This window comes from Camelus dromedarius, chromosome 3 (genome assembly GCF_036321535.1).
Source record: "Camelus dromedarius isolate mCamDro1 chromosome 3, mCamDro1.pat, whole genome shotgun sequence".
In the NCBI taxonomy this organism is placed as follows: Eukaryota; Metazoa; Chordata; class Mammalia; order Artiodactyla; family Camelidae; genus Camelus; species Camelus dromedarius.
In genome coordinates this window covers 47,424,122-47,439,896 of record NC_087438.1, presented here as the reverse complement: position 1 = coordinate 47,439,896, position 15,775 = coordinate 47,424,122, and the positions used below count along the sequence as shown (strand labels likewise).

Sequence of the window (15,775 nt, the reverse complement as noted above, 5' to 3'; positions counted from 1 at the left end):
CCATGGCACGCACTCTGCTAGGTGCTGGGAACACAGTAAAGAATGAGGTTCTCTCACTGTCTGGAGGGGAATGTGCAGAATTAAAGATGATCAGAAGAATCCTGGGGTACAGAAGTATATGAGGCATTTAAATAAACAAACGGGGTTTGTTAGAGGCCCACATACTCTGTGAAATAAAAGGAAAAAACGCAGATTTAATCATCTTAATTTGCCAGCAACCTGCTAGGACTCAGTGTGAGCTTATGTCAGAGAATAGCAGGGGTCTTGCATTTGTAAGCCCATCAGAATGGAACTGTCTTTCTGTGTTCCTGAAGAGGAACAAGAAAAGGAGCAGGGTGATGTTCTGTCCCCCTCAAGTATGGCTTCGTCCCCCATGTAGGATAGCAGACAACCAACAGATGCATTTTACAATGTAGACCAATCTCTCTGTTTTTCTCGGCTCAGGAAAAGGCATATGTGAACTACAGACACCTAGCTAAACAAGTTAAATGCAGTTTTGAAGACAATCTGGTGACCAAACAAGTACCTTATGATTATATGTAAATCAGATTTTAGGAAGAGTCATATGTGAATGAATCCCAGATACCAGGGGGAAAGCTCTGATTTTAAAAAACAGTATTTTTTAACCTTCTGCTGAAATCACTGAGGAAAGTCATAGTAGCATTATGGATAGGCTATTCTAAACATATATACTGCTAACTAGAATGATGAGTGTACTTTTAAAGAAACATTTCATAACCCAATTATAGAAGTTATAAAAAAAGTTCATTACCTCATTTACAACAGTTATGAAGTAAGTTATATCAAAATATCAAGTCATACACCTTAAATATATACAATTTTTATTTGTCAGTTAAACCTCAATAAAATTGGGGAAAAGAAGAAATAAGTTATTAAAAAGCAATCTAGTGTAGTGATTAAGGATTTTTAGACTGAATCCAAAATGACAGTTTAAGTCCCAGCTGTTTTACCTATTAACTGTGTAGACATGAGCAAATTAATTACCCACTCTGTGCCTCAGTTTCCTCATTTGTAAAATGGAAATAATAAAAGAACTCAAAGAGTTTTTATAAGGATTAAATGAGATGACGTGCCTGGCACACGGTACGTGTTCCATATATGTTACCGCTTGTAAAATGTAGGGCATGCTGAAGAAAACATCTTTAAAAATCAATATATTTCAGTAAGTAGTCTCATGAGAAATTTTGTATCAGATTAAACACGTAACAAAGCAAAACCAAAGGTTTTCCCAATTTAAATGACATTCACACTAATAAAAGTGCTAGAAAGTCACAGAGATGATGTTTCACCTCTTCCTGACAAATGCTCAAGTTGGAGGATCTAAAATCTCTCTAAACCCAACAAAATAGCATGACGAGGAGGAGATGAAGTTGCTCCCCCTTTTTGGCTCATTATTATTCCCCAAATGTGGGCTGCCCGTCTCAGAAGAGAGAGTAACAGGCTGGTCAGGCCAAGGACCCCCCTCTTCCCACTTGTCCAGCTGTCCACGAACAGAGGGCGAGGACAGCAACCAGGCAGAGTCGTTAGCATCAATAAAGGGATTATGAGCCAGACTTTGAATGTTTACGACAGAAGTAAGAGTGGAAAAAGTGTTCAGAATGCTATGCTTTGTTACTCTTGTAAATGTCTGATAGCTTTGGAAGATAAAAAGAAGACTGAGAGGAAAACAAGTCAGAGGATCTCAAATGATTCAACTTTATGAAACTGAAACAGCAGAATCAGGCTTGCTGATACAGTGTGACTGTGAATTAGCATAATCCCTTCTGGAAAATAATCTGGCAGTCTGTATTGACAAGCTTTAAAAGGTTCCTACCCTCTGATCTCAAAAAGAAAATACAAAATAAGCTTTATGCATAGTTTGATCATCATGGCATTATTCATATTGGTGAAAAATCAGAAAATTTTAGCCATTCCATAGGGGCACAGTTAATTAAAATACCTAGCATACAATGAAAAAGTGTACAGCCCTTAAAATATGATTCCTAACAAGCAAAAAATTAATATTATAGTACTAATTAGAAAACAACTTGGGGGAGGGTATAGCTCAGTGGTAGAGTGCGTGGTTAGCATGCACGAGGTCCTGGGTTCACTCCCCAGTACTTCTATTAAATTAAAAAAAAAATTTTTTTAAAGACTAAAAACAAGAAAAGAAAATATCATTTTATTACACAGTAATAACTACAACTATGTAAAGTAAACCCTACCAAAACCACAAAATCTTTGCATGAAAAAAATCAGAGAAAATATATCAAGATATTAACAGTGGTTTCCTGGATGCGGTAGACAGGCCCCCAAGATAGCCACCATTAGTTCCTCCTCTCCCTGCTCCATCCACCTGGAGATGGAATTCCTTCCCCTCCCCGTGAATCTGGGCTGGCCTGTAACTTGCCCTGACCAAGAAAATGGGGTGGAAGTGAGGATGCGCCAGTCTGGGCAGCTCTGCAAGGCCTGCAGCCTGTGCTGGGTGTTAGTGCTGGACTCAGGAACAGTGAGATACTTCAGGGGGAGAGAGGGGCCATGTACAGGGGCGCTGAGGCATCAGAAATGCAAAGGAAGCCTTCTTGGGCCTTCCAGCTCAGCCCACTCAGCTGACTGCAGATAAGCAGGTAACATCAGCTGAGATCAGCCTCAATTCCTGACCCTCAGCGGTGTGATAAATAATAATCAGTCGTCATTTTAAGTCATTAAGTTCAGGTGTGGTCTGTTATGCAGCAAGAGATAACCGAAACAGCAGAATCTGTGGTACATTTCTTCTTTCTACAAGAGGTATTTTTGGTGTTTTTCAAATTTTCAATGAAATTTGTGTAACTTTTTTCTTTTTCTTTTTAAAAACAACATTAATTTTTTCACATTATAAAATGAATAATGTCCATTATAGACAGTTTTGAGAAATCAGAAGAGTACACATTTAGACAAACAAAAAATAAAATGTGTAATTCCCAGAGAACCACAGTTAAGTTTTAGTATTATTCTACATACAAATACTTCATATTTTTCTCTATAAGTGTACAGTATAAATACAGGTCCATGTGTAGAAATACCTCTTTAAAGAATGGCAAAAAGAAGCAATGAATTTAACTTATAAATGAAGCCCGTTGACTTGGTGTCATGTTTCTCCCAAGTAAGTGAAACCTTTGCTGGGCTTTGCTGTGATTGCATGAGTTCCTTCTGACAGGGGAAACTCTATAATGGATCAGACACAGTGCACATGATAGACATAAGCCTGGAAGAGGGAGACTAGTTAGGAAGGAGTCCATGGAAGTGATTCCAGTGAGACACTGGACTAAGGCACTAGTTATGGGGACAGAGAGAGGAAGGCTGGAGATGAGAGATACCAGAAGTGGACTCAGTAGGATTTCTTACCCCGTCAGGGAGGAGGGCAAATGAGATCAGAGGAAAGAATGAATCGTCATTGTGACAGGAAACACAACAAGAGGAAGAAATCTGTGTAAGGTGAGTGTGAAGACTGAGGGAATGTGTTAAGTGGGGTTAGTGAGGGGCTGGTGATTGCCTGGGGCGTGAATTATCTTTTTCTATCTTCAACACCTGGCATGTAGTAGGACCCCAGTGTTTGCTAAATGAATGAATATGAATGTGTGGAGCTCAGGGCAGGCATCTGGGCAAGAGATCTGGAAGTCATCATCGTGTAGGTGACAGCGGAAATCTTGGAAACAGATGAGATGGCTCAGGAAAAGGAGTGAGTGAGAAGAGACAAGGCTGGCAGGATTCGTAGGAAGGGCCTCACCTGTAAATGACATTTTTAGCCAGCTCCATATCATCCCGGGACTCACACAAATGAAGCAAGGTTCTCAACTCCTCTTTCAAGATGAGCTTGTTCTGAGTCAGTTTCTCTTCCAAGTTTCTCAAATAGGTTTCTGAAAGAAAGCACAGTGTGGTGGCCATCACTCAGGCTGACTGGGACTGTCAGGAGTCTGACTTCAGGGAGAAGGGAGGCTAGAACCTGGCACATGGCAACGGGCTGCTGAGAGGGGCTCACGGCCACGTAGTTCCCTCACTGGCTGGTCTTGGGAGCAGAGTGCCAGAGAAGCAATGCATCTGTGTCACAGGGCACTGGCCCAGGCCCCACAAGACTTTCCAGCACAATCTCTGGGAGTAGGAGCACAAGAATATACATTTTTGACTACCTGGGTGATGTTTATGCACACTAAATTTTGAGAACTAATGGCCCAGAGGCTTAGCCCAATGAACTGTATCTACAAGTGACCCATGAGAAAAAAGGAAAAAAAAGAAAATGTAACCAAGATATTCAAATAATCGAGTGGCCAGTTACCTAGCAGGAAAACTGAAAGGAAAATAGGAACTGAAGATGGGTTAATCCACGATGGATGACTCACTTGATTCAGGAATACTTCACATCTCTCACTTGGTTCAACTTTACCTCTTTTCCATTCCTTCTGGCCTCTCTCTGCTCAGTTGTTAGAAAGTGTGTACAACATAATGCGCTGGGTAAAAACGTTCTCTAAACAGCAGCAAACCCTCTTTCAGTAACAGAATCATTTCAAAGTGATCACAGTCTATGCCCCTTATCTTGTATTGGTCAACTATGGAGACAAACACCAAAAGGAAACACTGCTGCTTGGCATTAGGAAGGGACTGTATTCTCGCCAGGATGTGGGGTGAGAGGCAAGGCAGGCACCAAGCAAGCATCTGCTTTCCAGAAGGCAGGGCTGTTCGCAGTATCAGAAGCTGCCAAGAAAAGTCTCCAGGATTTGCTCCAAGGCCCAGAGCCTGGGAGGAATGCTGCCTAAAGGAATGGTGTGATATACATTAAAAACATAAGATCAGGAAGCTGAGGCGGATACTGCTCTCAATTTATGAGAAAAGAAGGGCCATTCGATTTGAGTTAATGCAGTGGACCCTCCATTCTTTATCTGCAGATCCAGTAATGGTTAAAGGTTTTAGAGACGGGAAAACATGGACTGAAGTTTAAGCCCTGCCACTTGCATGCTATGGGGAGATGCCCGTCCGTGGGACTTGACTGATGTATAAAATGAGGATGATGATACCTGCCTGAGATAACATAAGCAAAGCAATTAGCACAGGGCCAACTGCCAGGAAATCAGACATTATTCTTAGTTTCATTCCTTCTGTCACTTGTCAGATTTAAGAGGATTTTTTTTATTAAATATTTCTAAAAAATTTTGAATCTAAAAGATTTTAATGGGATGGAGACACAAGGAAGGATAAGGTATGGTCCCTGCCCTGAAAGAACTTAAAGTCTATTCAAGAGACAAGATGTATTTATACAAAGCCACCTGAAAACAGTGACGGAGTAGGAGATACGTCACTGAATATAAACTTAACAGGAGAGAAGAGAAAAATCAGGGTGGCAGAAACAGACTAGGCCTGGTGGAACTAGAGAGGTACCAAAAGGGAAGGAAGGGGCCAGACAGCATTTGAGAAACTGAGGGGAGCATGGTTTTGTTGGTATGGGAATCGGCATGAGTAACAGCAGAGAACTGGGGGGAAAGGTGGTAAGGGGAAGACTGTGACTAGATTAACAGGAAATCACATCAGATTCCAGAACAGGTGAGGTCCACTATGGAAAAGCTAGGAAGCCAGGGAGGGGGGCAGTTTGAACATGATGTGATCTATAACAGAGTACCACTGTGGGTTCTTCTAATGATGGAACATGGAAAGCATTTTATAAATACCTGACAATGGAGTAGATTGGCACTCATATTAATTGCCTTTCAGAACATATGCACAACAATTATAGCCTTAGAAAGATTGTAACAATTGGATAAACAACTAGTGACATGAAGCCCTAACTCCAAACTTCACAGATCTCCAAAAGACCTGGGGTAAAAAGAAAAGACTATAAATTGGGAGTTTGGGATTTGCAGATACTAACTACTATACATAGACTAGATGAGCAACAGGATCCTACTGTGTAGCACAGGGAACTATATTTAATACCTTGTAGTAGCCTATAATGAAAAGGAATATATATATATATACACAACTGAATCACTGTGCTGTACACTAGAAATTAACACATTGTAAATCGACTATACCTCAATTAAAAAAAAAGACTCAAGTGAAATCTAGATTGAGTCTACCAAAGTGGAGGTTGTTCTCCCTCTCTCTTATCCTCCTGCTCTGTAGGTGGTTTTATATAACAGCAACAAGCAGAGTGGTGAAAGAAGACTGATTTCTGAAGGGCTGAACTGTGAGAGATGGGAAGCCAGAAGGGTTAATTAAGTGCTTATAATATCTGACAGTGAGAAAAAGGAGAGCAGAAAAAGTCAATAGGGACAAACAAAAGAGTTATGAAAAAAGAGCCTTGCTGTGTTTATAAAGGAATTTTGAAGTACTGGGAAAACCTCAATGTGCAGGACAGAGGGAATGAGTGCAACAAGATTTCTCAAATGCTGAAAGGCAATACGACCTAGGGTGGCAGTGCTGTGTTTTTAGATTTTTATAATAAAAATTTTTAAACATACCTATAAGTTGAGAGAACAGTATAATGACTTCCTATGTGCCCATCACCCAGCCACAATTATCAATGTTTTGCTAATTTTTTAAAGAAACTTTTGTTTTAGTCTACTGACTGTTCCAGCAGAGTAGAAAATATGAAAATGCATCATACATAGCACTGTTTTGCTTCATTTTATTCATTTATATAGATGTGTGTGTCCTGCAGATGCGATGCAAAATTTATTTTGCACTGAGGGTTGCGTTAAGTTTGAAAGCCAGTCATCTGCAGCAGTTCTCGGACTCTGTTGTGCATATGCATTGTCTGGGGCCCAAGGTTTGGCATTTCTATCAATCTCTCAGTTGCTGCTGAGATCTAGAAGACTCGGATCTAGAAGACTGATTGTGGCACTAGTTTTAGTGTTCCTCTGGGATCCTGGGAAAAGGGATAAGAGGAGAGCTGTAGACTCCACAGTATTAGAGAGTCAGGTGAAAAGGTGCACGTGAGGGTAGACTAGGAAGCTAAGAATAAACCATCTCAATTTTTTCTGAGACATAAGGTCATTGAAGGAGAGCCTGAATAGAGAGAAAGACAGAAGAAAGCTGAATGACAGATCACTGAAAGAATTAACAAAATAGATTTGATTACCTTTGGTACCAGGAAGATTACATCCAACAGCCACCTTCTTATGCTGAAATTCTTTTAATTTCACAATATTATCTGTAAGTAGATATCTTTTAGCTAAAAATTAGAGAAAGAAAAAAGGTAAAATCATTTTGACTGTTTTATACTTTGCAAATGAGTAGAGCCTGATTGCCTCTTTCTAATAAATGATCTCCTCTTCACTTAGTATAAATAATCCATCTAGACAGGTACAAATATAACAAGCATCCTGGTGGGTAAAAAACTTTCCAAACTACCGGACAAGTTTTGTGTGTGTGTGTGTGTGTGTGTGAGAAAGGAGCTACTGATTGTTTATGGGGATGGGTAGACAGGAATCTGGGATCTGAAAGACAAATGGATAGCAAAACAGGTATATCTAGTTTGGGTTTATCTAGGTAGAAGCATACAGGGTAGAGGAAAAAGCTATAGTGTGACCACTGGAATTCCCAATCGTGTTATTGGTGAAACTAGGAGTTACCACCTCTTAGATATGGATTTCTGGTATCCTCTAGACATATCAGGAATCAAGTAGAAATGGTGAGTTTGGAAAACATTACTTCTCTAGGATGCTGGGCTGTGCATGAAGAGGAGTTTGGTCAAAGAATTGTCCACTAAAAGAGCTCTGTGTACCGCAATAACGATGTAACAACAAAAAAACCCAAAAAACAAACAAAAAACTGCTGCTGATTTTCTAGAAAGGCAGTCCAGAGAAGTGGTTACAGCAGGACTCTATTGTTGGGCCGCCTGTTTTCAAATCCTTCCTTTACGCGTTCCTTCCGACCTTGGGCAAATTACTTAGCCTTGCGGTTTCCTCCTCTGTAAATGAAGAAAAGAGTAGTATCTTTCTCACTGGATGTTGGGAGAAGAAAAGTAATGAATGTATGTAAAATGCATTAAAGCCTGACATACGTGTTAAATATTTTATTCTCACTCACCAGCGTTTTCAAGTTTAATCATTTTCATAAAGATATTAAGGGATAATTTTACAAATAAACATGCTCAAGGTCTTGCAGATAGCTGCAGAGCTGGACTCCAAACTCGGAGTCTTAGACCTCCCCTCCCAAGCTCTGCCGCACAGTACACCTAAGGGGGAGGGAGTGTTCCTGGACAGCAGCATCCCGCAATCCGGGACAATACTACAGCCCCAAGGTCATGACCCAGCACACAGGCGTCCACGACCGCTGCACCCACGCGCACAGGGCGAGGGCATGCCCGGCTGCTCTAGGCCAGGAAGTGACTGCAGCGCTGTTATTTCTCCAAAGAGACGCCCGCTGCAGTGTAAAGCTCCCTTCTGTCCCATCCCTCCCTTCCTTCACGACCCGAGGCCGCAGATACCTCCGACAGGGCAGCGGCAGCATGTGCAGCCTGAGCCTCCCACCCCGGTATACACCAGATTCCGTAGCGCCTGCAGCAGCAGGACTTCCTTCGAGGGCCGAAAGGCAGCCGCCATGCTGTCCCGGGCCGCACCAACTGCGGGAGCCAGGGGAGGGGGGCGGAGCGTCGACTCGCCTGTGACCCCACCCCTTCCTGTGCCCTCAGGCCCCGGACCGGCATTCCGCTTGGTATGCTCCAAGATGGCGGCACCCATAGTGCGGCGCGGGATTCTCCTGACGCGGAAAGTGTTGCTGCCTCAGCTCTCCCTGGCAGGTTGGTGGCTGCTACCTTTGTGGGGCTGCTTCATTAGGCCCCTGAGAACTCTGTTCCTTGAGAGAAGGGAGCGTTGGGCTTTCAAGTGGAGAGGAAATGCTTCTGGAATCTAGTTGCTAGAGAGACCATTTGAGGTGTTTGGTAGCCAAGAGGGGAGGTAAGTTCTCTGACCCGTCGTCTCCTTCCCTACAGTAAGTGTCGGCCCGTTCAAAGATGTGAAGAGCAGAGGGAGTCGCGGCGGCATTAGGGCTTTGGCGTGTAATTTGCCAGGTTTGTGTGTTAAAGTGGTCATCTTTTTGCTGCCCATGAAAAGCCCAAATGTGACCACCCCGGGGGCTATGAAACTTTCCTCCCTGTTAAGTTTCCTTGAAGGGACATCATAAACGTTCTCCTCACTACCTCACACGTGGCCAGACACTTGGTTTTCACCTGGTAGAGGAATTTCTCAGTACTAACCTCACTTTACCTCATGACCTTGGGCACAACTTTTGACTGACCTTTCTTTGCTAAAGTTTTCCATGCAGACAATAAATGGTAGTAGTTACTTTTAAAGTACTTTAGTATCTGAGTGAATGAGAGCCCACTCAAAACTTGCTTAAAGAATCTGCTGATGAAGACATTGGAAAAGTTTTTTTCAATTTACAAAAGCTAAATCCTGACAGGTGTATCCGATTATATGATTAAACTAGGATAGTCACAGCTGATTTTTCCAATGCTTGTTATCTCCTCTTACCAACATACCTCCTCTACCCCCTATTTAAAAGCAGTACACACTTGTTCAAGTTCTTTAGGAACAGTCTTTAAATATCAACTGAAACCTCATAGTTGGCCACCAAAAGTTTGCTAAGGATTAACTGGTTGACCTAGCAGATGAAAATATTTAATGCCACACATTAGATAAAGAGGTGTGCACAGTACTTGGCACCTCAGAATTAACTGTTATAACTATTTAACTGTTGTAACTATTTACCAGCATGTTTAATTATGGTTGTTATTGTTGTTAGTAAATGCTTTTCACTTTAAACTAGACCTTGGATTGTCAAACAGGGAGAGTATCATTGTTGCTTAGGTTGTTTGGGGGCAATCATTCTAACAAGGGAATGGAAATTAGTTACAAGTGAATTGAGAGAATTTCTAGTTAGCATTTTGTTCTTAGTTTGAACTGGTGAACTTGTGGTTGGTTACACCTGTGCCATTCCATTGTAGTAGCTACTAGATATGTGTGGCTATTTAAATTAGTTAAAATTAAATAAAATTAAAAATTCAGTTCGTTAGTCATATTAGCTATGTTTTAAGTGCTCAGTAGGCACCTGTGGCTAATACCTACTGTATTGGGCAGCTCAGAATTGAACATTTCCTTTATTACAGAAAGTTATATTGCACAAGCACTGGGTTAGATCATAGATGAAAGAAATCTTGAAATCAGGAACTGGACGCTATAAGGCGAGTGATAAAAGTATGTAGGATAGTACATTATGCACCACTAGGGGGTTGAGAATGCTGATAAGGAACTCTTAAGTCATCAAAACATCTTGAACCATTACAGGATAAAAGAGGAAAAATGTTCTAATTTGTATAAATTCATGACAGATCAATTTTGGGAACACTTTGGTGCTTCCATTGATTCACCTTACAACATATTGGAAAAGAGCAACTAAACTGATCAAGAGGATGAAAGGAAAATTTATTGAGATAAACCAAAAAAGAAGAGGCTAGAGAAGGAAACTTATTGGGCACTTACTACATATTGGACATTAGGCTGGGCACTTAATATATGTCCTCATTTAAATTGTGATGCAGTATTTCCGTTTTACATATGAAGAAAGAGGCTCAGAGACATGGTGTTACTTGCTGACATTTTCATAGTATTTATTAGCACGGCAAAGAGTCACACTTAGACTTTGTGACTCTAAAGCCTATCTTTGTCCACAATCACACTGCTTCCTTTTGGATGTAAAGCATGTTTGCAGACATTTTAGCAAAGGCCAGAATAACTATAAAATATACACAGAATAACTATGAAATAAACAAATTTTTACTGAACTTTCAAATTCTGGTCCTTGGAGATACCTTTTTAAAATTAAATAGAGGAAATATTTCTTTTTATAGTGGATACTTATCTTGGAATATTGTTGTTTCAAAAGTTGACTGAAGGGTAAGCAGGCTCAAGAAAGAGTTGTGTATACTCTTGAGTGGCATAATCAGAGTAGGATTACATGGTCTCAGAACTCAATATGTGAGACTGATACTATCCTATCCCCTTGCTACTTCAGTGTTGTCTGAAGGTCAGCATCATTACCTGGGAACTTTTGGAAATGCAGAATCTCTGTCCCCACCTCAGACCTACTGAATCAGAATCTGCATTTTATCAGGATTCATATGCACATTAAAGTTTGAGGAGCTGATCTAGATTTTACATTTTGCCATTGTCCACTCAATTTAATGTTCTGTCTGACTTTGTAGAAAGTCTTTGGTTCTGATGTTACATGTATAGACCTTCCAACTATTATACAGAGGTGGAAAGAACTTTAAGTGATGCCATTTAAAAGTATCTCAGAAAGATTAACATCCTGCTTTAAAAGATTTACAGAAAATGGAATGTCTTTCTAAGATGTAGTAATTTCCTATTGCTGCTGTAACAAAATTACCACAAATTTGGTGGCTTAAAACAACACAGGTTTATTACTGTTCTGTAGGTCAGAAGTCTGATACTGGTTCTTACTGTGCTAAAATCAAGGTATTAAAAGGGATGTAGTCTCTTCAGAAATCTCTAGGGGAAAATCTGTTTCCTTGCCTTTTTCACCTTCTAGAGACCACCTGCATTCCTTGGCTGATTCAGACATCTTCTAAGTGCACAGTGGCAAGTCAGGTACTTCTTATCTCGTGCTGTTTTTCATGCATCACACTAACAACCTGTCTCCATCTTTCACTTCTTAAGGATTGTGATTACATTGAGCCCACCTGGATAACCCAGGACTGGCGCCTCATTTTAAGATCAGCTGATGTGCTGATCTTAATTCCATCTGTCACCTTAATTCCCCTTTGCTGTTCACAGGTTCTGACATTCACATGTTCTGGGGTTTGGGCCTGGACATCTTTTGGGGGTACATTATTCTGCTTGCCACACCTGGCAACTCACTCCTGTTTGTCATTGGTTTCTATTAGGAAAACTTTACACTTGCCAAATTTAAATTCTTCATCCTTGTACCCATTTATGCCCATTTCCTTTTGTTCTATTCTTAATGGAGATAAAAAATGATTACTGGTTAATTACTTATAAGCAAACATTAAAAAGTTCAACTATATCAAAGTTACTGCACTTACCCTTTGTAAAGTTACTAGTCCTAATTTATTTTATTTTAAGTTCATATGATCCCCTTGAACAACTGCACACAGGGCATTCTGGGACCCCTGGCTTTCCCCACCGCATCACCACCCTTGCTTTTTGTCTCCCAATTTAAAATTCATGAACATTGTTGTAGATAACTGTCTTCTCTGGCTTTAGAATGAGGGCTGATCTCTTGTGCTAGAATGAATATGCTAGGAAAGAAATAGAGAATAAGTAAGAAAAGGTAATAATAACAAGTAGAGAATGTGTAAGTCGCTGGTGCCCTGGAGTATATAACTTAAAGAGTCCCCTCCTCAGCTCGTGCTCACATAGAAAAGTTTCCCACAGAAAGATTATTTTGTTTCTGTGTCAGATTGTTAGAGCATGCGGGGACCTTAAATATCCCCCAGTCAGCTCCTTCACATAGCTGCAGGGTCTGAAGTTTTCTACCAGCTGGTGAAGCTCAACCTGAATCTCGGGTCTGCTCACTCCTGACCTGCTGTACAGCTGTGCACCTAATGTAACGCCATCAGTATTCATCCTTCTTGGCAGATCTAGGAATGTAACTGACAATTTATAACATCGTTTCTCTGGACAATATATTCTAAGTTCCAAACATCTAATCATTTTAAAAAATAATGCACTTGAAATGTAGGCACTTATTAATAGTTACTATTTAGAAAGAAAATCTTCGTTCCTCACTGAGCCAGTTTTTGGAAGCTTTTAATATTATTGCATCATTTTAAGCTTCAGACTTCAAATTTAGACAAATTTTTCTAATAAAGGTCTGACCTTACCCCTGCTTAAGACGAGGGAGGGACTGGTTTTGTGTATAAACACATACAGGTGTGTTTGTGTTTGTTTTATTTGGGAGATGGATAAGGAATAACAATAACATGCAAATACTGTGTTTAACCAGCTCCCAGGCCTTCTAGTTGTATTTGGCTTTTGGTCTGCTGTGACCTTCAGGTAATTATCTGCCATTCATTCCTTTTTAATTTTTTTTAAACAGCTTTATTATTTATTCACATACAATTTACCCATTTAAAGTATTCAGCTTAATGGGTTTTTTTGTATATACACACAGGTTTGTGCAGCAACCATCACCACAATCAATTTAGGACATTTTCATCACCTCAAAAAAACCCCATACTTATTAGTAGTCACTCCCCATTTCCCTCCAAGCTTTCCCCGTTATTGCCACCACCCCCCAGATCTAAACAACCAATAAGCTGCTTTTTATCTCTGTAGATTTGCCTGTTGTGGACATTTCATATGAATGGAATTATATAATATGTAGTCTTTTTGTGACTGGCTTCTTCCAAAAATACGATTTTCGAGGTTCATCTATATTGTAGCACTAATCAGTACTTCATTTCTTTTTGCTGAATAATATTCCTTTATAAGAATATACCACATTTTGTTTATCCATTCATAAATTGGTGGATATTTGCATTTTCCACTTTCTGGCTGTCATAAATAATATTGCTGTGAACATTTGTATATAGTTTTTTGTGTGGATACAGTTCATTTCTCTTGGGTATATACCGAGGAGTGGAATTGCTGGGTTACCCGCTAACTCCATGTTAGCGTTTTGCAGAACTGCCAAACTTTTCTGACGTGGCTGTACCATTTTACATTCTCACCTGCAGTGTGTGAGGTTTCTAGTTTCTCTACATCCTTGTCAACAGCTGATATTATCTGCCTTTTTGATTATAGGCATCCTAAGTGAGTGTGAAGTTGTGGATTTCAGTGTTGCATTTCCTTAATGGGAAATGATATTAAACATCTTTCCATGTACTTGTTGGCGCTGTGTGTGTGTGTGTGTATTTTAGAAATATCTGTTCAAATCCTTTGCCCATTTTTCTATTGGGTTGTCTTTTTAAATTTTGAGTTGTGAGAGTTATTTATATATCCTGGGTACAAGTCCCTGATAAGATTAATGATTTGCAAATATTTCCTTCCATTCAGAGTTATGCTTTCACTTTCTTGATGGTATGTTTTGAAGCGCAAAAGATATTAATTTTGATTAAGCTGCCATTCATTCTTTCTCATTCGTTCCTTGAGCTCAAGTTTATTGAGCACTGCCATATGCCAGTCATTGTGCCAGGTGTCATCTTGAGGGCTACCTCAAATTTGGCTTATTAGGTTTCTCTTATTTACCAGTAGGGTGCTGGGTGACTGGGTAAGGTATTACTCTTTGCTTTATGTGAAATAAGGGGAAATATGCTTATCTAAGTCTGATGGAAGTTTTAGTCTGATGAATCATTGAATGAGTCAAACCACCGTTCAGCAAGTATTTGAGATTCTAAGAAGAGGTTTTAAGACCCATCTAGGCTCTAAGTTAGTGGAAACAAATGGCTCCTAGTCCTTAAGTTATCGGAACAAAATAAGCAGCATTTTTACTCATAATCTTATGATAGAAGTTTTAACAGATTTTCTCCATCTTCTGCTTGTTAGAGGTTGAATACATGTTGTCATGAACTGAATTATAAACTGTGCAATATTGGTTACAATTTCATAGTAGATCTTTAAATAATCTTAAATGGAAAATATGACAAAGGTACGTTTAGTAAAACAGATTAAGTGAACCTGTTGTGAAACCATGCCTGTGTTTACATAATTGTCTTATTCCTCAGGTAAAAGATGCCTGCTTTCTGCAGCCTATGTGGACAGCCACAAATGGGAAGCAAGAGAAAAAGAAGATTGTCACCTCGGTAGGTGGGCTCTTATATGTGTCATTTCCATTCACTCTGTATGTTTGTCATCATATATTCATATGAGATATATGTGAAATGATGCTTTTATGATAATCTGATTCTGATAAGCACATTTTAAATCTTAAAAATTAGACTATTGTTTCACACATGGCAAAATCATTTTTTCTATCTTGCAAATTTCTTTCTTTTTTGCCTTGATGATCAGTCTCCCTGAATTATATAAACAGTTCTTCTTTTTTGTTCATTTTTATTGTATAGTTAGTACCATGCAGCCTGTCTGTGTTTTATCTACAGAATCAGTCTTTACTATAATGGTTGCAAAATGATGGTTTTCCAGCTTCATGAATACCTCCACATTTACTAATTAGTACTCAGTATTTCCCATAAGCAAGAACCTTCTTTTTCTCCTATTTCTTTCTTTCTCTGTTTATCTATTTATTATCAGTATGATATTGTGGAGTCCTCTTTTTTTTCTTTTAATGATTCATTAACAGATTTGACTAGTAGAAGCTCTTTCAAGCTGCCTCCCAACGTTGCATCTCGTACCTTTCCTGCTGTAGCCCTGAAATCGATTACAGATGACCCTTGAACAACCAGGGCTAAAGGCACCGACCCTCAGCGCAGTCAAAAATCCACATATAACTTATAGTCAGCCTTCTGTATAAGTGGATTTCTCCCTAGCCAAAGTCTCACATCCATGGATTCAACCAGCTGTGGATCATGTGTGTAATCCTATAGTACATCTTCAGTGAAAGAAATTCACATGTAAGTGGACCTGCACAGTTCAAACCTGCTTTATCCAAGAGTCAGCTGAATTTCTCCAAGGAACACTGGTTCTTTTTATTAGGGAGTATTATTAGACACCCAAGATCTGTGTACTAGTTGTCCTTTTGCTGCTGTGGAAGTTTTGCTTCTTTGCCCATTCATTGGGCAGAGCTAGAAAATATACATATACAC

At 39.8% G+C, this 15,775-nt stretch overlaps 2 protein-coding genes across 6 annotated transcripts in view; one reads left to right on the top strand and one right to left on the bottom strand.

Moving 5' to 3' along the window:
* The window catches only part of PTCD2 (pentatricopeptide repeat domain 2), a 28,930-nt gene extending 20,329 nt beyond the window's left edge, over positions 1-8,601 (bottom strand). The window contains exons 1-4 of one of the 5 annotated variants that reach the window (XM_064481412.1): positions 8,459-8,589; positions 7,605-7,939; positions 7,109-7,201; positions 3,767-3,896 (exon numbers count right to left, since the gene is read on the bottom strand). In XM_064481412.1, coding sequence (XP_064337482.1) covers positions 3,767-3,795 — 29 coding nt within the window. In that variant the 5' untranslated portion in view covers positions 3,796-3,896; positions 7,109-7,201; positions 7,605-7,939; positions 8,459-8,589. Of the gene's footprint in view, positions 1-3,766; positions 3,897-7,108; positions 7,202-7,604; positions 7,940-8,458 lie in introns of all 5 variants that reach the window. The other 4 variants (XM_031446630.2, XM_031446626.2, XM_064481392.1 and 1 more) reach the window with 4 other exon arrangements.
* A 79-nt stretch (positions 8,602-8,680) lies between these two features.
* MRPS27 (mitochondrial ribosomal protein S27) overlaps positions 8,681-15,775 on the top strand; it is an 88,065-nt gene continuing 80,970 nt past the window's right edge. The window contains exons 1-2 of the mRNA XM_031446610.2: positions 8,681-8,770; positions 14,738-14,815. Coding sequence (XP_031302470.1) covers positions 8,698-8,770; positions 14,738-14,815 — 151 coding nt within the window. The 5' untranslated portion in view covers positions 8,681-8,697. The remainder of the gene's footprint in view (positions 8,771-14,737; positions 14,816-15,775) is intronic.